Source organism: Vulpes vulpes, chromosome 3 (assembly GCF_048418805.1).
Source record: "Vulpes vulpes isolate BD-2025 chromosome 3, VulVul3, whole genome shotgun sequence".
NCBI classification, from domain to species: Eukaryota; Metazoa; Chordata; class Mammalia; order Carnivora; family Canidae; genus Vulpes; species Vulpes vulpes.
The window spans coordinates 82468092-82491449 of record NC_132782.1 but is presented as its reverse complement, the minus strand read 5'-3'; the positions used below and the strand labels follow the sequence as shown (position 1 = coordinate 82491449).

Sequence of the window (23358 nt, the reverse complement as noted above, 5' to 3'; positions counted from 1 at the left end):
GTTTCAAAAGGAGAAAAAGAGACAAAGTGGGTGGAGCTCCCACCTGTGCATCAGGTGCTACAGCCTCTCTGCTTTGGTTATAGATTCATCAGAAAAGCCTCTCTGCAAGCTCCCATCTCCTTCTTGTCTCTGTCTGTGGCCCTCCTTGCTAAGATGTGGTTTAGGTCCTACAGATAGAAAACCTTCAAACACAAAGGCAGTGCCTGGAAGGGTTTATTTTAAGATTTAAATCTGAGGAAGCACATTACCAGTGATATAAAATATTCATTGACTCATGAAACACTGCTAGAACTTCATGTTTCATGACCGCCCGCTCTCGCTTTATTTCCGTGGAATAACCAGCCTGCAGGTGTAAGTAGAGGTGTTAGTTTGCAGAAGTCTTGAAAGAAAGCTACCCGAAGAGAGGCCGCTCCATTTTCAGAACCCACTCAAAAATACCCCTGCTCCAAGGTGCTCCTCTGGGAGGTTTTAATTTGCATTCAGGAAAACCTGCCCTAGTAAATATCCCCAGCCGCCTAGCATTTGAGGATCCAGAAATAAAGTAGAACGTCATCATTTTTGAGAACTGCTTTTTAATGCTCCTCCATAGGAAGACAATAATAATCTGGTCCCTCCTTCCCAGCCTGTCCCCGACTCAAGGTTCCCAACAGCAAGACTCCTGGAAAAAAGAAATGAAATCTTAGGATTTAGTTAGAAACACCCCTTGCTTCTTGTACCAGGGCTTTAAAAGGACGTGCTCCTTGGTGGCATTTTTTAAGACTGTAGGGATGTGGTCACCCCAGCCTGATCCTGTGAGGCTGCTCCAGTCCATGTATTCTAGATCTCCTGGTGTTGACAGCCAAGCCAGTGCCCAGGCCCCTCAAGAGAGAGAGAGAGAGAGAGAGAACTCTGTAACCTCAGGATCCCCTTTGCACATTTTCAGTTTGCCTTCATAAAACATTTTCATTCACACACAAGAAGCAGCCACCAGCACCCTAATGGGACAGAAGAGGAACTGGGGCTGAGATATGAAGGTTGTGGTTGCACATACCCTCTTGTCTTTCAACTGGTTGCAGGGCCCTAGCTGTTCCCACAGCAGCCTGGGGACTAGGGATCAGGGACGGTGATGCTCTGTCTGCCCCATGCTGAGGAAGCTGTAAACCAGGTAGGGAGGTAGCTCCTCTAACACTCATTGATCAGCTTCAAATTTGGGGCCTGATGAGCCTCTTCATTTTACAACCAAAGGTTTGCTGGCTGGGCAATTAGCTACATTTTAAAGATAGACAAACGTGACAAGATGGGTGTCTGGGTGCTGGCCACCACTTTCATGTGCTGCCTCTCCTTTGGGCTCTCCCTGCCCATCCATTTCTCAGTCCCTCGACACAGCTTGGGAACTCGCCAGCCGGGACTTGGGAATCCTGGGTTTGCTTGCATGGGGAGGTGTGTCGCCTTTTCCCCCCCTCTGCCGTAACCAGGGTGGTCCTGGCACACTTGATATCTAGACAGCTTTTCATCAGTTGCTCATCAGCATGCTAATTGCTGTATGACTAATTATGCCCTGAATTCCAGTTGATTTTCTTAATGAGACAGCTGGGTTAATTATGTAATCGTATGATTACATTAGCCTAGAGTGCCCCGGCGAAAAGTAGTGTCTGCCTCCCTGTGATGTCATCGCAGGGATGGCACTCACAGGGGCCACTTTCCCTCTCCAAAGGCAGGGACAGCCCCACCACCCGCAGAGCTCTCTGCACAGACGCGGGCTTGGTTTAGCAAGGTCATTCTTTCCAGTCCTCGTCCTGCATATGGAGAGGCAGCTCACCACTCGCTTGTCCACACCCTCCCCAGCACACCTTGGCCCCAGCCTGTACTCTCCATGAAGTCCAGCGGCATCCTCTTCCTTCTAGGATGTCCCTCGCCAAGAGTGTCGAGTTTTATCAGAGCGTGCCAGCACTTCCTTTATGGTGGCCCAGAGAATCCAAAACAAGAGGAATGAAGACCAGAGTGTGGCAGTTTACACAAAGTCTAAAGAGCACAGACTGGTCCCAACCTTATCCTCCTTTTCTTCATCCATGTTCAGTTTCATTCCTTCTTTCCATCCTGATCTCCACGCGCCTCGCACTTGGCTGAGAAAGTACATGTGATCTGAGGAGGGTGACATGTTCCAGCCACAGGCCAGCTCTCTACTTCCCATGACAGCAAAACTCCCAGAATCAGTTATGCCTGCTGATCCCTCCTCACCCACTGCTACACTCCTCCTTCCCCGACGGCACACCAGCCTCTTCCTTGTGGGACTCTGAATGTGGGCAGATCCCAGACTCTGCTTAGCCTTTTTCTTTTCTGCATTTATATTCTCTACCTAAGTATCTTCTGATTCATGTTACCCTCCCAAATGCTACCACCAGCCTCACAGAGGCCACGCCACCATGACCTCTTGCCTAACCGGGCTCACCCCCTTTCATCTCCCTTCTCCTGTCTGTCCTTTGCACAGCAGCTGGATGGGTCCAAGTCAGTGGTTTCCAGACTACTCTTGTTCTTGTACCCCAAGTCTTGAATTCATACCCCCAGCATATGCTTACATATTGACTTATTTAAATGATATCCATGTGTAATTACAGAAACGCATTAAATACATTATAAATCACATTATTAAAAAGATGTGATGAAGAATAAAAGTGACTTCAAATTTATATTGTATCAGCAGTACAAAAAACTTTTTGCTCTCAAGAAAAAAAATCACATTTTAATGTCAACTTGATAGAGGCGTGATTTGCATCCAATAAAATGCACCCATCTTAAGTGTACAATTTGATAGTGTGACCACCCTCACAATCAGGATATGGAATATTTCCATTGCCTCAAAAGTTCCCTGATGATCCCAGACCCCAGCAATCACTGATCTGTTTTCTGTGGCTTTCAATTAGATCTGCCATTTCTGACCTTTCACATAAATGGAGTCGCTGGCTATGTACTTTCTTCTGTTCTGGCTTCCTCCCCTCAGCATGGTGTGTGGGGATTTGTCTGTGTCGTTCATCTGTATCAGAGTCCTTTCCTTCTCATTGTGGAATGGGATTCCACCATATAGAATATAACAATGGGCTTATTTATCCCACCCCCTGCTGATGGACATTTGTGTTGTTTCCAACGTAAGGCTATTGTGATTAACCTGCTATAAAAGCATTTGTGAGCTGTGAATTCATAACGATGAATTCATTCATTCATAATGATGTGGACATACGATTTAAATACCCAGGACTGGAACTGTTGAGACATAGAGGGTAGGCACATGGTTAGCTTGATATGAAACTACAATGCTGTTTTTTCAAAGTAATTGTATCATTTTATCCCCCAGTAAGAAACCAGTGGGAGTTCCAGTTACTCCATGTCCTTTCCATCCGTTGGTATTGGCAGGCTCTTCAACATTAGACACTATAGTGAGTGTATAGTATTTTGATGTGATTTTAGTTTACATTTTCCTGATGACTGATGATGCTCTTTTTGTCATGTGCCTTCTTTTAATCATTCTTAGATCTTTACTTATAAGGGGTTTAAAATCTTTTGCCCATTGAAACAATAGATGGTGGTTGTATAACTTCTGAGTTGTAAATTTGTATATATTCTAGATACAAGTCCTTTGTCAAATATACATTCCAAATGTTTTCTCCCCAGATGAGGATAAGTTTTTATTTTAATAAAGTCTCAAGTTACTATAATTACTATGTTTTTGGTGCTTTTTGTGTATTAAGAAATTGCTGCCTAAGTTATAATTTTTCTCTTATATTTTTTGAGTGAAGTTGTATAATTTTTATCTTTTACCTCTAGGCCTATAATACATTTTGAGTTAATTTTGATATATGATATGAGGTTAGGGTCGAGTTTCATTGAAAATTAATGGACATTATGTGAGATTTTTTGTTCTAGATCCTCTTTTTTTTTTTTTAGTAAAAGGGATCATCTATTTTATTTCATCAATCTGGGTGTCTATCCTTTTTTGTGTGTGTATATTTTTTTATTGGAGTTTGATTTGCCAACATATAGCATAACACCCAGTGCTCATCCCGTCAAGTGTGTGTGTCTATCCTTCTGTTAATGTCACACATCTTGGTGACAGTCTTAAAATTAGGTAATATAAATCGTTTATCTTTGATCTTTTTCAAAATTGTTTTTAGCTAGTTGAATTTCAATATATATTGTAGATTTAACTCGTCAGTTTTTATAAACATGTCTCCTAGGATTTTAATCAAGGTTCCTCTGTAGATAATCTGAGGAAAATTGACAACACTCTTGAATCTTTCAATTCAAACATGGTATATTTATTTAGGTTTTTTGTAACTTCCCTCAGCAATATTTTATAGTTTTCAACATACAAGCCTGGCACATATTTTATCCAGCATATCCTCAGGTAGGTTATGTTTTTGGATGCTATAGTAAATAGTATTTTCTTTATAATTTTCTTTTCCATCTGTCACATTTATATAGAAATGCAGTTAATTTTTATATAATACTATATTTGTGTCCTTTTCAAAATCACTTATTATTCTCAAAGTTTTTCTGTAGATTCCTTAGGATAGCCTATCTTGAATGTTCCTTGTGCTCTTGAAGGGATTGTGTACTTTGTAGATGTCGGATGGAATGTTCCGTAAATATCAGTTACGTCAGATTGGTTGATAATGTTATTGAAGTTTCCTGTATCCACATTTATTTCCAATCTGTAATGTCAAATATTTGTTTTCGTGGTTGTTTTGTTTTGGTTTGCACTGGCTAGGACATCAGGTATAACAGTGAATAGAAGTGGTGAAAGCAGACATCTTGCATTGGTCCCAACTTTGAGGAAAAGCATTCAATCTTTCACTGTTAAGAATGTTAGCTGTGGGGTTTTTAGTAGGCAGTCTTTTTTTTTTTTTTTTTTAAAGATTTTATGTATTTATTCATGAGAGAGAGAGAGAGAGAGAGAGAGAGAGGCAGAGACACAGGCAGAGGGAGAAGCAGGCTCCATGCAGGGAGCCTGACGTGGGACTGGATCCCGAGTCTCCAGGATCAGGCCCTGGGCCGAAGGTGGTGCTAAATCACTGAGCCACCCAGGCTGCCCAGTAGACAGTCTTTATGAGGTTGAGAAAATGCCCTACTATTCCTAGTTTGCCAAGAGTTTTTGTCATAAATAGATACTAAATTCTGTCAGTTTTTTTCCTTCATCTATTGAGATGGTCATACAATTTTTCTCCTTTGTTCTCTTAGTACAGTGAAATTGTTTGATTGATTGTGTAATTTTAATACAGCCTTGTATTCCTAGGATAAATCTTAACTTGATTATGATGTATTGTGCTTTTTAGAATTCACTGGATTCATTTTGCTAATATTTTATTAAGCACTTTCACATTTAAGTTCATAAGGAATATAGAACTGTAGTCTTTTGCTTGTTTGAGGTTTTTTTCCCCTTTTAATGTACTTATTGAGTTTTGGTATCAAGATAGTCCTGGTCTTATGAATGAGTTGAGAAGTGCTGCCTCTTCCTCTATTTGCTGAAAGAGTTGGTTTAAGATATCTATAATATCAATGTTATATTATACCATATCTATTATTGTGTGTAAGATATCTATTATTCTTCTCTAAAACTTCTCTAGTTCACCAGTGAAGCCATCTGGGCTTGACGTTTTCTTTGGTGCAAAGTTTTTCATTACACATTTAAGTTCTTTAACATTTATAAGACTATTAAGATTTTTTTTCTTCTTGAATCAGTTTTGGTAGTTTTTCAAGGAATGACCCGTTTCATATAAATTATCCAATTTATTGGTGTAGTGTTGTTCATAATATTTTGTTATCTTTCAAATATCTGTAAGATTTATGTGTAGTGATACCTCCTTTTTCATTCCTGAATCTTAGAATTTGTGGATTCTTTTTTCTTCTTGATCATTCTGGCTAGAGGCTTGTCTATTTTAATGATGATTTTTTTAAGAAACAGCTTTTGCTTGCTTTATCTGTGCCACCCCCAGCACTGCCATTTAGGTTTTATTACTCTCTCTTCTTATATTTACTAACTATGCTTGCTTTGGGTTTTATTCTCTCTTCTTTTTCAAGCTTCTTAAAATAGGGGTGGGGGGGGCTTTGTCATTGATTTATTGTTGTAGTTGCAGGAAATGCATTGTATGATTTCTGTTCCTTTACATTTATCAAGATTTGTTTTATGGTCTCATATGTTCTATCTTTATGAGTGTCTATGTGCACTTGAAGAGAATGCATGTTCTGTGGTTGTTGAGTGGAGTGTTCTATAGATGGCAATCAGGTCAATTTGGTTGATAGTGTTGTTCAAGTCTTTTGTATCCACACTAATTTTATATCTAGTTGTCCTATTAGTGAGAACAGCTTTGAATTCTTTATTATTGTGGACTTTTTTTTTCCTTTTAGTTCTTTCCGTTTTTGATTCATGTTTTGAAGCTTTGTTTTGGGGTATATGTATCTTTAGGATTGTTATAGCTTGTCAGTGATTTGGTTCTTTTTTTTTTTTTAATTTATTTATTTATGATAGTCACAGAGAGAGAGAGAGAGAGGGGCAGAGACATAGGCAGAGGGAGAAGCAGGCTCCATGCACCGGGAGCCCGATGTGGGATTCGATCCCGGGTCTCCAGGATCACGCCCTGGGCCAAAGGCAGGCGCTAAACCGCTGCACCACCCAGGGATCCCTCTTTTTTTTTTTAAGATTTCATTTATTTATATGAAAGAGAGATCATGCACACACATGAGCACGGTAGGCAGAGGGAGAGGGAAAGAAAGAAGCAGACTCCCTGCCCAGAACTCTGAGATCATGACCTGAAGTCAAATGCTTAACTAACTGAGACACCCAGGCACCTCAATGATTTTGTTAAGTTTATACAATGATTTTCTTTATCCCTAGTAATATTTCATGTCCTAGAGTTTCCTTTGTTTGATTTTGATTTAGGCGCTCCAGCTTTCTTTTATTTATTTATTTATTTATTTATTTATTTATTTATTTATTTATTTAGGTTTTGTTTATTGGGCAGCCCGGGTGGCCCAGTGGTTTAGTGCTGCCTTCAGCCCAGGGCATGATCCTGGAGACCAAGGATCAAGTCCCATGTCAGGCTCCCTGCATGTAGCCTGCTTCTCCCTCTGCCTCTCTCTCTCTCTCTCTCTCTCTCTCTCTCTGTCTCTCATGAATAAATAAATAAAATCTATTTTAAAAAAAGATTTTGTTTACTTCTTACACTTCTAGGTGTGTTATAACCCTACAGTAAATATATTGTTACTATTTTTGCTTTTTTTCTTTCACCTTAAAAAAATATGAAACAGTCCACAAATTTGCACATCATCCTTGTGCAGGGGCCATGCTAATCTTCCCTGTACCATTCCAGCTGTAGTATATGTGCTGCTGATGTGAGCACTACTGTTTTTGTTTTTAGTCAGTTATCGGGCACCTGGGTGGCTCAGTGATTAAGTATCTTCCTTTGGCTCGGTGTGATCCCAGGGTCCTGGGATCGAGTCCCATATCAGGCTCCCCATGGAGAGCCTGCTTGTCCCTCTGCCTGTGTCTCTGCCTCTCTCTATCTCTCATGAATAAATAAATAAAATCTCTTTTTTAAGTCAGTTACCTGTTAAGGAGATTAAAAATGAGAAAAATATTATTTTATTTTTACCCATATGTATACCCTTTCCAGTATTGATTATTCTTTCATGCCCATCCAGGTTTCTATCTGGACCATTTTCTTTCAATCTCTAACATTTACTTTAACATTTCTCATAGCATAGTACACTGGCAGTGAATTTTGCCAGTTTTGTTCACCTGAAGGAAGCAAAACCAATGTCAGCCTCATTTTTGAGGTATTTTTGTTGGGTATAAAACTGTTGAGAATTTTTGTTTGTTTTTCTTTCTCTCTCAGGACTGACCTGCTTTCTTTATTTTTTTAAGAGTTATTTCTTTATCAGAGAGAGAGAGTATGAGCAGGGGTAGGGACAGAGGAAGAGGGAGAGAATCTCAAGCAGACTCCCTGCTGAGCAGGGAGCCCAACACAGGGCTCGATCCCAGGACCTGAGCCAAAATCAGGAGTCAGACACTCAACTGACTAAGCCTCCCAGGCACCCCTGACCTGCTTTATTTCCAACAGGAGGTCTCCAATTAGTCTTATCTTTCTCCTTCTGTATAAAACAAGGCTTCTTTTCTTTGGCTTTTAAGATTGCCTTTTTATTCTTCTTTTCAACAATTTGGTCGTGTTTATTGGTGTTCTGTGTTTATCTTGTTGGTAGTTTGTTGAATTTCTTGGAGTTTTAGGTTGATAGCCTTTACCAAATTTGTAATATTTCACTACTGTTTCCTCAAATGTACCCCTTGCCCTTTTCATCACCTAGTACCATTCCACAGGTTGCTGAGATTTGAGTAACTTTTTATCTATTCAGACAGTTTCTGTGACGTGTCTTTGAATTCACTGATCTTTTTCCTTTTGTAAGGTCTAATCGGATGTTAAGCCAGTCTAGGGAATTTTTTTTTTTTCATTTCAAACATTGTATTTCAAGCTTTAGAGTTCCACTTGATTCTTCTTTGTATCTTCCATTTCTCTTCTTATTGTGTTCATATTTTTCTTTAAGTCCTCCAACAGGCTTATAATAGCTATTTAGTCTGTCAACTAAATCCCATTATCTCTTGTCATTTCTGGTTCTCTTTTTATTATTCCCCCACCCCACCCCCAATTATCCTGTTTCTTTGGAATTTTACAGTAATTTTTAGTGATTGAGACATTTTTGTAAAGGACATTGTCTTTGCCCATAAGTTTATTTATTTATTTAGATTGTATTTATTTATTCATGAGAGACAGAGATAGGCAGAGGGAGAAGCAGGTTCCCTCGGGAGTCTGTTGCGGGACTCCATCCCAGGATCCCCAGATCACGACCTGAGCCAAAGGCAGATGCTCAACCACTGAGCCACCCAGGGTCCCTGCCCATACGTTTAGATGTTGATGGGAATGTTTCCAAATGTCTGCTTTCAAACCGCTATCACTATAGCCTGAGTTTCTTTCAAGAAGTGTTTTTCCCCCCACCCAGTATTAAAACATCACGTCTACTTCAAAGACATAGATATGTGTGTTTCTTTTTTCAAAAATGTCTGTCAGGCAGCATATTACTGATAGCCATCTGCCATCAGAGAACAGGGCAGCTAATTTGGAACATTTAACTTTTCAAAAGAAAATTGCGCAACTCATCTTAAGCTTAAAACTCTTAAATACTTTGCCACTAAACCAACAAACCTTTTTTTGGTTCAAGTACTGCAGCTTGCTTTCTTCTCGAGGCCCAATGGCCCTTGCAAGGGTCCTTTTCTCTGTGGGTTTTCCCACCAGGAGTAGAGCCGAATACAAACTTGACTCAAATGTATTTTTATGAGACTGATGCGCTGCTTAGCATACCGGCAGAGCACTTCAGATGTGGTATTTTCAGATCCGGAATTCACTTTGATTCTTCTTGATGTTTCCTACATCTCTCCTTAACTTTGTTCATATTCTTTAGATTCTTAAGCACAGGCCTCACCTCAGTCACTGATGTTGTGTTGCTTATGGTTCTCTCTTACCTTCATTGCAGCCTTCCTGGCTTTTTCTCTGTGCCTAGAGTATGCCACATTCACTCCCACCTCTGGGCCTTTGCACTGCTCTTCCCTCTGCCAAGAGCTTCAGAGTCTGTCCTCTTTGCCACCCAGATCTTAATCTCAGGGCCACCTCTTCCAAGAGGTCCTCCCTGTCCATCTGTCTCCAGAGCTCATTCCCCGTTCCCACACCCTGTTTCCTCTCTTACTGCTGCTTGGCAGTACTTTAAAGTATTTTGTTTAGTTTTGCTTTTTTATCGGTTTCCTTCATTTCAGTAAAATGTCAAGCCTTTGAGAGCATGGATTTCTGCTTTTCACCCTCAATGTCCCCCACCCCAAGCACCTAAAACAGTCCTGACGTCATACAGCATACATAGGCGATGGCAGTTAGATTGACGCGCTCTCTTGGCCTTGCCTGGCACTTCCGTGCATCCTGCTCTCCGACTTGCTGCGTCTTCCACAAGGATTGATTGCCCCCACAGTCTCTGTGGGCCTAAATTCTGTCTCCTCTTAAAAAAAGAAAAAAAAAGTTTACCTTTGCCAATTGTTTCCATCTGGGAGTGGGCTTCTGCCTATCCGATCTTCACTGTGGCCCTTCTTGCTTTCTCTTGGTCATCTGTGAACTTGGCTTATCTCTATTATGAGTCTGGTCCTGGCTAATTCTGCCGATTGTCCATCCCAGTGGACCCAGGCCTTGCCCAGAGCAGAGAGATGAGTAGCAAATACTTCTTAAATTAGTATTTGAAGAGATGGTATAATTTAGTTGGCTGCTGGTTCAAGAAGCAGAAATCTTAATTAGAATAGCGTGTTCCTGTGTGCCTTGCTGATGACTCTCATCCCCCTGTCCCCGGGTGGGATGCCAGGACCCCCTCCCCTGACTTCTGTGACGGCTGGAATTAATGAGGTCATGTTACATGTACTTAGGAGAAGGTGCTGGGTAAATACAGGTGATGGTATTGTTGTTGTTTGTTGTAATTATGTTCCGAGGCTTGTGTTGCATAATGAGCGCTATATAATGCCTCAAAGAGTATTTTAGGAATTAACTATCAGATGATTGTAAAACACTTTGCAAGTTTGTCATGTTGGGTGGATGAAACTGATAATAAAGCATGTTGACTTGGAGGAGGCAAGGGAGACAGGTTTGCAGGATTTTGTGTGTTCCTGTTCCTTGCACAGGTGTGTGCCCTGGCCTCCCCTAGATGGTTCCCTAATTGAACTGCTGAGGTCAGAGGCTTGTGACATTCAGAATGAGACCCCACAATACTTGTGTGGGGTTTAAGGGCATTGAGAGTCATTAACGAGACAAAAGGCCATGATTTCCCCTAGATTCACAGGCAGGTTGGAGTTTGGTGGGCTGAGAGTCATTGTTTTGGTCTCTGGCCCAAACATGCTAGAGTCATTATATTGTCATGTGGTAATTAGCTGTTCCTTTAATACAAGTAATAAAAATTAAGCCTAAGAGGTACTTTAGCAATGCCTTTTACATAATCCAAAACAATATTCAAATGCTGTAGGCGTCTAGTCATTCAACTGTACTGCAGTAAAGTTTGAAGTTTAATGCACAGAGATGTTTGAACATTCAGTTCATTCTTTATTCTGTGACCAGTTTTGCTACTTAGGCATTAACCTTTAATAGTGTTAAATTAAATATACATGCCTAATGAATAATTATGAGATTGCCAGAATTTTCATTTACAATGTAACGCTTTGAAATTTTGTCTAAAGGTCTAGTTACCATTCACTTGATAATGTGCATGTTATTTTTATATGTCACTGAGTTCCTGGCTGAATCCAACGAGGGAAGCAATTTTTTTATTCAAAGCAGACACAGGTCTGCTGTGGGTCCTGGCCTTTTAAAAGGAATGGACTTAGGAAAGTTGTCGACAGAAATTTTAGGGATGGGGAGGGCAGTACACTAGCTTAGCTCTTTAAAAATATCATCTGTACGGGCAGTCACACCAGAAAGCCCACATGCGTGAATGTTAATAGAATTTTATCCAAGTACAGTGGTTCTCCTTCTCCTCGATGCTTCCCTAACCTCGGTGTCAAGTTTTGATGGAAGTTCCAGGTGAAGGAGGCCCTGGGCATACTGTTTGTTTCCCTCAGGCTGGTTGTCCAGTGTGAGGCCACAGGGACAAGGGTAAAAAAGGTGGAGGAAAGGGGAAGGTAGGTACCCTGGAAAGAGTTTTGAAATGGAAAAAAAAAAAAAAAACAGGACAAAAACCCCACACCTGGAATGTTCTGAGAAATTTGGTCTCTGGTGTTATTACTACCCCTACTTACAAGGAATCGTCTCCCCAAAATAGCTTTTGAAATCTAATTTAATATAAATATTTTAATGCTGATTAAAATAATAATGAAAAGCCACAAATGAGAAAGCGATGTAGTCATAAACTGTGTATACACCCAGAATAAATGCCCAGCGGCCAGGGCTGTCATGTGACGGGCAGTGTTGTGTTAAGCCCCACGCGCAGGTCCATTGGTTGCACTGGATATATCCCAGCGCCTGCCTTTTGTAAACTCTGTAGAGACGTTGGCATCGCACAGAGTTCCTGGCTCCTGGCAGACTGGCTGACTAAGGCATGGGAGATCTCCCCTCGCTTCCAGAAACTGAGGGTGGTCTGAAAAATTAATGACTCTGGTATTTGAAAATTAAGTGAGCTCTTGAATATATACCCCTGTTGATCCACTGGGCTTGGTGTTTAGCATTCCTCAAGTAGAGACTAAATCTTTGCAGCCACCTCACAAGTGATACTGGCGTCCATACCAGAAATATCTTCAGTAATCTTTTCTAAGCCCGGTGGACTCGAGTATTCCACTCTGATGGGGCCTGAGCATTCTAGAAGTACTCCACGGGTACCCAGCAGGTGGACTATGAGTGCCTTTTAGGCAGCAGAAGAAAAAATAAGATCAACACCAGAAGAGCATCTAACGTCTCTCCATTTCACACTGAATTAACAATAACACCAGAGACTGAGAGTCAGTATTGTAAATTCCATGTCTAAGGTCTCAAATTTTGGGTCAAAATACAGTTTTGTGTAAGTCAGTCTAATCACAGATGGTACATTGAGTAGGCCACAGGACCTCCCGCACATGACCATATGAAGCCTGCATTGACGTCCTCCACCCCATCAGGGGATCTTCCTTGTTGGAAGACTGGTCACTTGGAGTTAACAGACTTTGGGTTCAAGTTCTCTCTGCCTGCTAACTAGCTGAGAAACCAAGGGCAAGTCACTACACTCCCCAGAGCTTTAGCCTATACTTGTGTGACAGAGATGTGACAGTGTTTCGCCTGACACATGTCACATCCCCTTCCTAGAGTTGCTGTGAGGCCCAAAAGAGAAAACATCCATCAGAGTCTTGTGGTGGTGAGACACACTCCGAGGATCAGGTGTTAACTTCCAACTTCATAAGGATTATTGGAAACTTGAGGCTTATGGCGCCTTCACACACACTGTCCATGCTGCATGCGTGGTTGACTTTCCCTGAGACTCCTCCCCTTGACCATGTGCATCCCCTTCCTATTGGTCGGATCAAGGACTGAGAAATGTTCCAAGTGTCACACCATGCTGAAGCAGTGGACAAATCCCCATGCACCTCTGGCTGTGTGCAGGTTGTGTCCATAGGCTGGGGCCCTGGAGAGTGAGTCTGCATACACATCCTTTGTAGCCGCACAGAAGCGTCCCTGACCAGCCAGCTGTGGGATAGGGCCCAGGGCTCTGCGGAGGGACAGGGGATGGCAAAGTCACAGGTGCCCTGACTGTTGGCAAGTGGTAGCATCCCATTGGGGGGGCCAGCAGGAGGCTGAGTTCCCGGGCACCCCAGCTGGCCTGCTTCAAGCCTCTGCATGACCGTGAAAAGTGTCTACTCTGTGCTTAGAGTGGGGTGACCTGCGTGTCCCTGTCCCGTAGATCCCGTGCCCGCGCTGGACCTCGGGCAGCAGCTCCAGCTCAAAGTGCAGCGTCTGCATGACATTGAAACAGAGAACCAGAAGCTTAGGGAAACTCTGGAAGAGTACAACAAGGAATTTGCTGAAGTAAAAAATCAAGGTTAGTGGAAGATATGTTCTGTGCTTGGCTTTGTCTTGTCTTTTCTTTTCTTTTTTTCTTCTTTTCTTTTCCCCCCTCTGCCTTTAATTGCCTTCCCCACACTGTTGGGACTAGCTCTAACCGTCATCCACGTCACAAAGTCAGGGTGGGGTCCCCATCAGAATCATTACAGAGAGATAATAATAGTAATAACACTTAGCTGTTGGGAAGTAAAACTTTTCCTAGGCACAGTAACTACACATGATTTTGTTGCCCTGTGATGGGACCAACCAGGAGTCTTTCAGAACCTTCCTGGATCATCATGTGATAGGATCCACCTTTTAAAAGGGTGGTTGTGTTGCCTGCGGGCAACACCTGTCAGAGAGCCAGCTCATGATCAAAGGGCCACAGCCACTAAGCCATTTAGTAGTGGCCGCTGGTACACGAAGGCTTCCAGATGCATCCTCCCAGCCTGAATGAAAGAAAACCATCAGTCAGGCAGGGAGGGCCAAGGTGGCCTGGCTCTTCCTGTCAGGGAAAAACAAAGGGATCTCGAGGCACCTAGAATCCAGATGTGTTCACCGTCTAGGATCCCGTTGGCTTGCTTGTTGCGAAGACAGGTTGTGGGCCCCATGTCGCAGCAATAGCTGCAGATCATTCTGCCAACTCTCCCTAAAACCTGACCTGTGTGTTTTGGTTTGGGGGTGTGGGTAAGGAAGGAGCTAGGAGCGAGAGGCTGACCACTTGGGTGATTCGGAGCATTTCCTCCCAGTGGACCTCTCTTTACTGCACCCCAGAATTGCTGGCTGAAGATCTTTAGAATGTCCTTTGACTTTGAGACCATTGGAGACAAGGCTTCAAGAGGCGGTCCTGAGGATCCCCTTCCTTGGTGGTTGGGAGGCTGGGGGACACAGAACCAGTGGAGGCCCCACCTTGACTGCAGGGAGCAGTGAGCCTTTGGGACACATCCAGCCAGCTTTGTCCTGCTTGAAAGTGAGGTGTCGGACATAGTGGGCTGGGATCCAGGTGAGAGAAGGTGCGGCCTTGCCCCCCACACTCCAGGTGAGAGAGAACCCGTAAATGAATGAACTCTCCGGGTTGCCCTGAAGTACCACCCAGAAAGGAAGGTGCTGCTTTTTCCCCCCTCCGGTGACCTCTGACATCTCATTTTGTCAGACCCCCTCTTTGTGTTTTTTATAGATTGATTTTGTTTTGTTGGAGTCCACCCAAGGCTCTTTGTGGCCCCCTTTTCCCACTTGGCTTGGTCAGCAACCCCATGGCCAGTTGCCCAGTGAGGAACTAGAACTGAATGTGAGATGTCCTCCTCCACTAAAAGGCCCCATTTGACGGGCTTTTTTTCAATGAAGTACCAAAGACCTGCCTGGAGACCCTTTGGTGCCACGGTTTAGCTCTGAGCCCTCACACAAGCAATCAGGGGACTTCAGTTTATGAAAAACCCTCCTTTCCTTGAGTGGGAGGCTTCACATCATGACCACTTAGGATCGTGGTAGGCTTACATGAGATCTGGGGAGGCATTTAGTGCTTTTCCTGATGCTCAGTAAATATCAGAGGTTCTTACTGCAAATGGTTGTTTTTTCTAGAAATTCCCACCGCCCCCCCCTTCATTTATTGATAGCTTTATAGGTTTTCCCAACTTTCAGAAAAATGAGTTTCCTCCCTTTTCTTCCCAGTATGCAGTGGTTTTGATTAGGAAAGGGAGGGTGTGCATCATGTGTATTTATCATCACAGCCATAGCGTAGATTGGTTTTTCACCAATTTACAGCAGGAGGGATTTCTCTCTATCATACACTGGAAATGGCATGGAAAGATGAGGACGTTGGTGCCCAGGTGCAGCTAATAAGAGCAGAGCACTGTGGTCCTCTCTCTGCTGGGCCATTCTTCCTCCTCATTTGCTCACATGTAGGGACTCCATCTGGGGCACACTGTGGGGAATGTTCTAGACTCCAGCCTGCCTGGCTATCAGAGGACCAGAGGTTCCAGGATGAGCCAGACCCCGGCTTAGTCTTGGCTGGCCAGCAAGCAGCCCACACAGGCTGGGGATGCCAAAGAAACCTCATCAGATGGAGTGGGAGCCCCCAGCTAGTGCCCCAAGCTCCCCTGGGAGGAGCAGAACCATGTCACACTGGGAAACACTGTTGGAATCAGTGCTGAGGTCCATGGGGTATATATACAGACATTTCCCACCAGTTGCAAGAGGCAGAAAACACTATATGTTGACGTACATGGTCACATAGACCACTGACTTAAAAGAGCGTGCATGTGTTTTCAGAATTGTCCTGTCGTGATGTCCACTTGAGAAGTATCCACTCTTGCCCAAACTTGGCCCTGTCTCTGTGGCTCGATGGTGACGTGGATCACTAGCCGTGAGGCTCACAGAGCATTTCTTTCAGGCCCCAAACAGCCACCCCCAAAGGCAGAAGGACCCCGTCTCTCCTTTCAGGTGCCCTGACAGGGTCATCGGTTTTAATTTCTTTTCTCTCTCTCTCTCTCTCTCTCTCTCTCTCTAAGGAGAACCCTTTGGGTTCTACTTAATGAAAAGGGCCAATTTCTGCCCTTAACAAAAGAGCCTTTAGTTTTTATCCACTAAGCCACTCGGGTCCTGACCTCCCAGCACATGTGCTCCTGCCTTGCTCAGCATGTCTGTGCTGCTCAGGGAGTGAAAGTGGATGCGGGTTATAACCTGAAGGACCAAGGGCCCCAGTGCAAGCTCTTACTGGTAGTCAGTGTTGTCGTGTGAGTCTGGAGCCCCACCGTCACAAGCCGCATCTGAGCCTCCCCCGCTCAACCTACCCAGGCCCCTCCATTGATTTGTGCCTTGGCCCTTTCTTGGCCTAGCCCTCTAGGAGATGGATCCATGTGCAGAAGGTGTAGTTCCCCAAGAGGTCTACCCTCCTTGGAGCTGGGACCCCAGTGCCCTGCCAGGGACTATCCATCGCAGAGGGTGATGTGGGGTATCTATGGGAGGAAGCAGGTGGAACAGTCCTGCCCTCGAGCCACCCACAGGTCTGAATCAGGACTCTGCCCTCTTTGTTACATCTGCTTTGGTGTTCCTGCTTTGAGTCATTAAAGCGATGGCTGTAAACATGCAGTTGGTGGTGGTGGGGCCCAGGCTTTCTGGGGACAGCCCTGCCCTCTGAGGGGCCCTGTGTCCTGAGCATTGAGCCCTACAGGGCTCCTTCATTGCCCAGCTCTTCTACCCCCCACCCCCAGTACTCACTCTGCCTCAGATGGGGCTCCCCCAGGCCCTGTGCCGCCTGCTCCATGCACACAAACCCCATCCACCAGCCTCCGGGCTGGATGCATCCCTTCCAGAGGAGGAGACATACACCGTGTCCACTTAGCACACTGCGTATTCCATCACTCATGAAACCGTGGAGCCAAAGCCCAGGGCCAGGGCAGTCTGTAGACTCACCTGGCTTTGGCTAAGTCTGCTTCTTCCAAAACACGCACATAATTATGAACTGTTTTTCTTTGTGAGAAAGTACTTAAACCGCACAAAAACATTATTCATCTTCCTTCGGTAGAGGATTAATTTAAAGTTCATCAATAAGATGATATTCTGTGTGACCATTGATGCTCCCCCCTACTGACTTTTTTTAAGTTGTATTGAAGAAACCATAGCTCTTCTGCCCAGCAAAATCCATTGATCCTCCTCAGCCTAAATGTTTAAAGTTCACTTTAACATTTAGGGAGTAAAAGGTCTCCGAAGGGACTCATAACCATTGATTTTGTGTCAGGGTTGAGGAGCTAAAGTTTAAAACACCACAATCCTACCAGGTTACAAAAGCCTTGTGTATGTAGCTGCATAGAATCATGCTCCTCTCACTCCCGTCTTTCTCTTTCTGCAGAGGTTACAATAAAAGCACTTAAAGAAAAAATCCGAGAATATGAACAGACTCTGAAGAACCAAGCGGAGACTATAGCTCTTGAAAAAGAACAAAAGTTACAAAATGATTTTGCAGAAAAGGAGAGGTGAGTGTCTGTTGGGGTCCGTACACACTGACACAATGTCATACCTCTAAACTTCACACCACAAGGAGTGTTTAAAATGAGCCCTCTAGACCTGCCCAGGTGGTAAACCATGCTCCACGGGGCTCTCAGGAAAATTTCTGTTTGAAAAATAAAGGTGTCCCTTACTCTGTAATATGTGGAAATTACCTTGGGTGCCATCCATTGGTCTTTACTCATAGAGGTGATGGCATCAGATAGTTAAGGGGACCAGAGTGTGTCTGCTGGGGCCATGTGGGTCCAGGGGTCGAGCACAGAGCATGTGCGCAAGGCATGCACTGACATGAGCAGAGATGACAGGGCATGAATGTGTGCCGTCTCTGGGTAAGCCCTGGACACAGACCGAACTCCTGCCACCTTCTGAAATGAATGTGGATATTTAACATCATTCACAAATCTGGGGTTTGTTTGGGTTTTTTGGTTTTCGCCTCTTTGCCTCATTGTGCTTCATATATCAAGCATCTGATGTCAGTAAAATATGTTAGAGAAAGTGGGCTTCAGATGAGGGACCTGCCCACAGTCTCCCACTAGTTACCCAGAGGTGGGACCGGAGCCCAACCCACCACTCCAGCCCTGACTTCCCCTGGTGATCGTACTTTACCTCCCAAAGTCATCATTACAGGACCAATGTGGGTCCCTTGTGGCCTGGCAGAGCCAGGGCCAGGTGCTGCCCCCAGGAAAGAAGTGAGCCATGCAGAGAGCTGGGGCTCTGAAAGATGAGAGGACTCCTGACCCAGCCTAACTGCCTCCTAGAACAGCACTTTATGCCCAAAGCTGTTTCTCACCAGGTTGCTGATACTAGGGCGAGGGGGGTGGGATGCCATCAATTGAAATGCCCCGGCCATAGGGAAATGGATAAGTAAAGGTGGACTGTCCCCAACTGGAACATTATGCAGCCATTAAAATAATAGCAGTGTAGAATTTGAAATGAGACCAGAAATGTGTCCAGCATGATATGGAGAGAAAAATGCATGATACAAAATTACATACAGCATGATTACAGCTGCACAGAGCAAAGTCACGCATCAGAAAATTGTGGAAGTAAATTCATCCGAGAATTTGATATGATTAAGTTGGCTTTTCAGACTTGGTAAAAGGATTAATTATATTTAAAGATGCAAATAACGGACTGACCACTCGGGATGGAGGATAAAGCTAGATTTTTTTTTTTTTATCTCATTCTTTACACCAAGAAATTTAAATGGATCTAGGGCTTAAACATTAATAATTCAATCATGTGCATCTTGGAAGGAAATTTCTGCAAGTATTTTGTTTTTAATAATTTTGGAGTAGGCATTTCTTTCTAATCATAATTAAAAACTGATTGTTTAAAAATAAATAACAGTAAACATTTTAAAAGCATCAAAAACCTGGGAAGAAATTTTCTCAAAGCATAAGAGCCCTTACCAACTAATAGGAAAAAATGAGCACTACAAAGTGGATGAAGATACGCAGACAGTTTATACAAAGGGAAACAAATGCTCCAAATGCTGGGCTTTACTCAGCAGGAAAATTAGGTTTAATTTTACTCAGTGTTGGCACAGGAAAACAAACACATATTGTTGGCAAGAGTTTAAATTAGTGAGGGTTTTTTTTTGTTGTTGTTGGGAAGTTTCTCAATATCAATCAGAACAACAGTAACAAAAAAATTGCACGTACTCTTTGACCATTATAATTCTTCTGCTAGAACTTCATCCAACAGATTCACTCTCAGAATTATGCAACAATGTCTGCATAATGATCACTGCAGAATTGTTTAGTAGAAAGAGGCGATAAACAACCTAAGTGTCCACAGAGGCTGGTTACATTAATTATTTAATAAGAATGAGGAGGAGCTGCATATGCTGGTGTAGAATGTTTCCAAAGTAAGGAAATAAGTGAAAAAGCAGGCAGGGGTGGAGAGTGTGAGTTTATATATTACATGTGAGTTTATAGAATACTCCTATGTGTGTTTTGCCTGTTTTGTTTTTTTTTAAACCCAGAGCCTTGAATAGTTTTATAATTGGAATATGCAAAAACATGAGCAATCTTTCTCCATAGGTGATAGAAATTTGGCTGATTTTTTTTTAAACACTGTAATTTCTACTTTTCTGTATTCCCAGGTTTGTTAGTATGAGAGCATGTGTTCTATTCATATGATGTAAAAATAATAAACTTATTTTTAGAAATTTTCTGCAGATGAGGAGGAAGGAATGCTATTTATTGACCAGGGAATTCATTTGGAGATCAGGGGAAATGTAAATCTGGGGACATTGGGTTCAAACATTGAGAATCTCCCATTAGGTATTACGGTCACATTTGCATTCCATTATAACAGACATGGAGCAGCTGTCACATCTATTAGCACGTCCTTTATTCCAACAAATTCCTTCATTGTGTCAGCAAAATGTAAATGTATCATTCTTCTTGGGTAACTTCAGAAAACAATGAGTGCGTGATGATGATTTTTTTTCCCCCTAAATATCTGGCATGGGAAGAACAAGTTGCATTTAAGATAACTGGCTGCATCCATTAGCACACGTCAGGTCCTGCAGGATGCACACTCTACATTGTATCACACTCGGGTACAAAGTCAGGGTGCTGAGGGTCAGGGAGCGGGTGTGCAGGGCTTGTGGCGCCACCAGTGGTAGCCAGCTGTGCGCCTGTTGTCAGTGGGGCATGTTGCAGCAAAGATCGCTGGTCATCGAGCTCCAAAGCACACAAGACTTCACTTTGGGAAACAAGATGACCAGCTGGCTTTATTTTCTTATCCTCTTCCTTTTCAGAAAACTGCAGGAGACGCAGATGTCTACCACATCAAAGCTAGAGGAAGCAGAACACAAAGTTCAAAGTCTGCAGACAGGTGTAGTATTCTTCATCCTATCATGAAGTCCATCCAGGGTGTACTCAAGTCGGGGGCTTTGCCCTGTCTCCTGGTCCCCCCAGGTCTTCCCTGGTACCGGTCCACCCTGGAGGAGTAAAGGAGCCCACACTCCTCAGAGCCCACAGCCTCCCCACCTTGACTTCATTAGTCACCCACGCTGAGTTGTTAGCGTGAAGGTGGGAGGATCTGCCTTCCATTTCCATCCCGTCCACAAGCCATCCTTTCTTTCTAGGCTTTTTTTCCAACAAACACATCCAAATCACCAAACTATCAAGGACTGACATTTCATTTAGAACAATAATAGGAAAAGAAAAAAAAAAAAAACCCACAACACTTATTTCCACCCTAAGTGAAGTTAAGCACAGTAATAACAGACCTTTAAAATTTAAGACGCCAAAGAAGGTTGTACTAGTTTTTATCGTTTCTTTATGCTTTTTTCTTCTCCTTCTTTCTCTTTCTCTCTTTTTTTCCCTGAAAGGGAAACTGCATCATACATTTAATGTAAACGTGGAGGGAGAAACATCAGAAGACATAATCCAGGAGGCCTAAGTGGCTCAGTTAAGCATCTGCCTTCGGCACAGCTCACAATCCTAGAGTCCCAAGATCAAGCCCCATGCTGAGCTCCTCCTCTCTCTCTCAAGTAGATAAAATCTTTAAAATATAAGAAAAAAAAAAAGAAGACATCATAATCCAAGTGAATACTAAATGACAGAGAATGATAACATAATAATAGCACATTTACAGATACATGAATAAAACCCCCCAAATCTAGAGACCTCCTAAAAATCACTAAGAAATCAGTAAAAAGGGGTGCGTGTGTGGCTCAGTCCGTTAAGCATCTGCCTTCGGCTCAGATCGGCTCAGGGTCATGGGATCAAGCTCCACGGCAGGTTCCTTGCTCAGCTAGGAGTCTGCTTCTCCCTCCCTCTCTGCCATTCCCCCTGCTTGTGCTTTCCGGCTCTCTCTCGCTCGCTCTCTCTGTCCTTCCCCCTCCTTCTCCCTCTGTCCCTCTCCCCCTGTCAAATAAATAAATAAATAATGTTAAAAAAAAAAAAAAAGAATTCAGTAAAAAGAAATAAACAGTCCAGTAGAACAAGGGGCTAAAGACGCAAACAGCCTGCAGAAGAGATGCACGTGGCCAATACACATATGAAAAAAACATTAACAATTCTTAACAGGTAGGAGGATGCTAATTAAATCAAGGAAAGATTGTTTTGCCTGTCAGACTGTCAAAAGAATTTTATTTAATTGATAATATCCAGTGTTGGTGAGAGTATAAGAAAATAGTCACACTCATAATAGTATAGATGGGAATGTAAATTGCCTCTTGGGGGATCCAGCTAAGTCGGGTTTGTCTCCTTGGGGTGTCTAAACTCCTCACCCCAGTACCTTCACTTCTCTGGGTCCTCAGGTACACGGCATCTGGCAAACTTCTTACAAGAGCTAATTGTTACTGCCTGTGTCCTGACATGGAGAGCTTTCCATGTTGTTCTGCTTAAGGAAAAGAGCAAGGCTTAGAATATATTTGTGTCATCCTATCTGTGCAGAACTGGGGTGGGGAATATATATATGTATATATATGTATACACACACACGTAGATGCAGGTGTATATGGAAATATATTTTAAATAATAAAATGTATGTAAAGGCAGGGAATCCGTACACCAAACCAGTAATAGGAGTTATCTCCAAGGAGGTGTGTGGATAAGATGAGGTTAAAAGTGAAAGGGGATTCTGGGCCCCATTCTGTGTATTTTTGTAAATTTTGACCCTTTGTGAATTTATTGCTTGTGGAGTTTTTTTCTTTTTTTCCTTTTTTTTTTTTTTTTTTTTTTTTTTTTTTGAGAGAGAGAGAGCGAGCAAGAGAGGAGAGGGGAGGGGCAAAGAGAGGGAGAGAATCTCCAACAGACTCCCTGGTCAGTGCAAAGCCCAGCACGGGGCTCAAACTCATGACCCTGAGATCATGACCTGAGTCAAAATCAAAAGTCAGACAATTAACCAACTGAGCCCCCTCCCCACCCTGCCAGCCGCCCCTACCTTTTCTTTTTAAATTTAATTTGGACAACTGGTGTCTTATAGTAAACTTTTCCGTCCTCTGCCTTTCAGCCCTGGAAAAAACTCGAACAGAATTATTTGACCTGAAAACCAAATACGATGAAGAAATTACTGCCAAGTAAGTCTCTGCCTGGCTTTCTCTGTCTGTACCCTTTCGGTCAGGGATCCCCTGATTTTGCAAACCCGTAGAAGTTTCCCCCTGCTTTGCCCTCCTGTCTGCTGGCTTTCACAAAGCGGTATGGGGTTCAGGAGGCGCTTGGCCCCAGAGCTGCCGTGAGGAATACAGTGTCCCCCGCCATGGGCTGCTTGTTTCAGTTCAATACCCAAGATGTAACAGTAGTCTGGTGCTTCTAGAACCCTGGAACTTGCATCCTCAATTGTCATGAAGCCTCATCAACATGGGCCTTTTTCTAAGAAAGTTTGGGAAGGGGCATCTTACAGAAGATGTGATGCGTGAGCTGTTTCTTGGAGCTGGGTCTGTGCAAAGCACGTCACCTTTTCCTGTATCTGGGTCCTTGGCTCCCGCGCAGATGGATCTTTTCAAGTCAACTTGGAACACTAGGCGTCCCCGTGCAGACACGTACACATAGGGTGTGCCTGTGTTAGGGCCGGTATGTCACACAGGGCCGGTTGTCAGAAGGAAGTCAGTGATCTGTGGTAGCACAGGCACACTCATTGCAAGCCCACCCTCCAAGCACAACACCAGTAAAGAAAGAATGGCATTGATAGAAATCAAGAGAGACAAAAAAGCAACAGAAATTGTCCTGATCCAGGGTCTTCTCTGCTGAAGTCCAGACAGGCAGTACCAGGCAAGTGGCTGATCCACCTT

General features: G+C 43.3%; 1 protein-coding gene and 1 non-coding gene across 13 annotated transcripts in view; one reads left to right on the top strand and one right to left on the bottom strand.

Annotated features, from left to right (window-relative positions):
- Positions 1 to 23358, top strand: part of CUX1 (cut like homeobox 1) — a 363575-nt gene that overhangs the window by 201139 nt on the left and 139078 nt on the right. For all 12 annotated transcript variants that reach the window (XM_026019558.2, XM_026019559.2, XM_072752950.1 and 9 more), the window contains exons 5-8: positions 13465 to 13602; positions 17452 to 17575; positions 20377 to 20453; positions 22581 to 22647. In XM_026019558.2, coding sequence (XP_025875343.1) covers positions 13465 to 13602; positions 17452 to 17575; positions 20377 to 20453; positions 22581 to 22647 — 406 coding nt within the window. The remainder of the gene's footprint in view (positions 1 to 13464; positions 13603 to 17451; positions 17576 to 20376; positions 20454 to 22580; positions 22648 to 23358) is intronic.
- LOC112935801 (U6 spliceosomal RNA) lies at positions 7264 to 7370 on the bottom strand. The gene has a single exon (XR_003238216.1). It is a non-coding gene; the product is annotated as a U6 spliceosomal RNA (small nuclear RNA).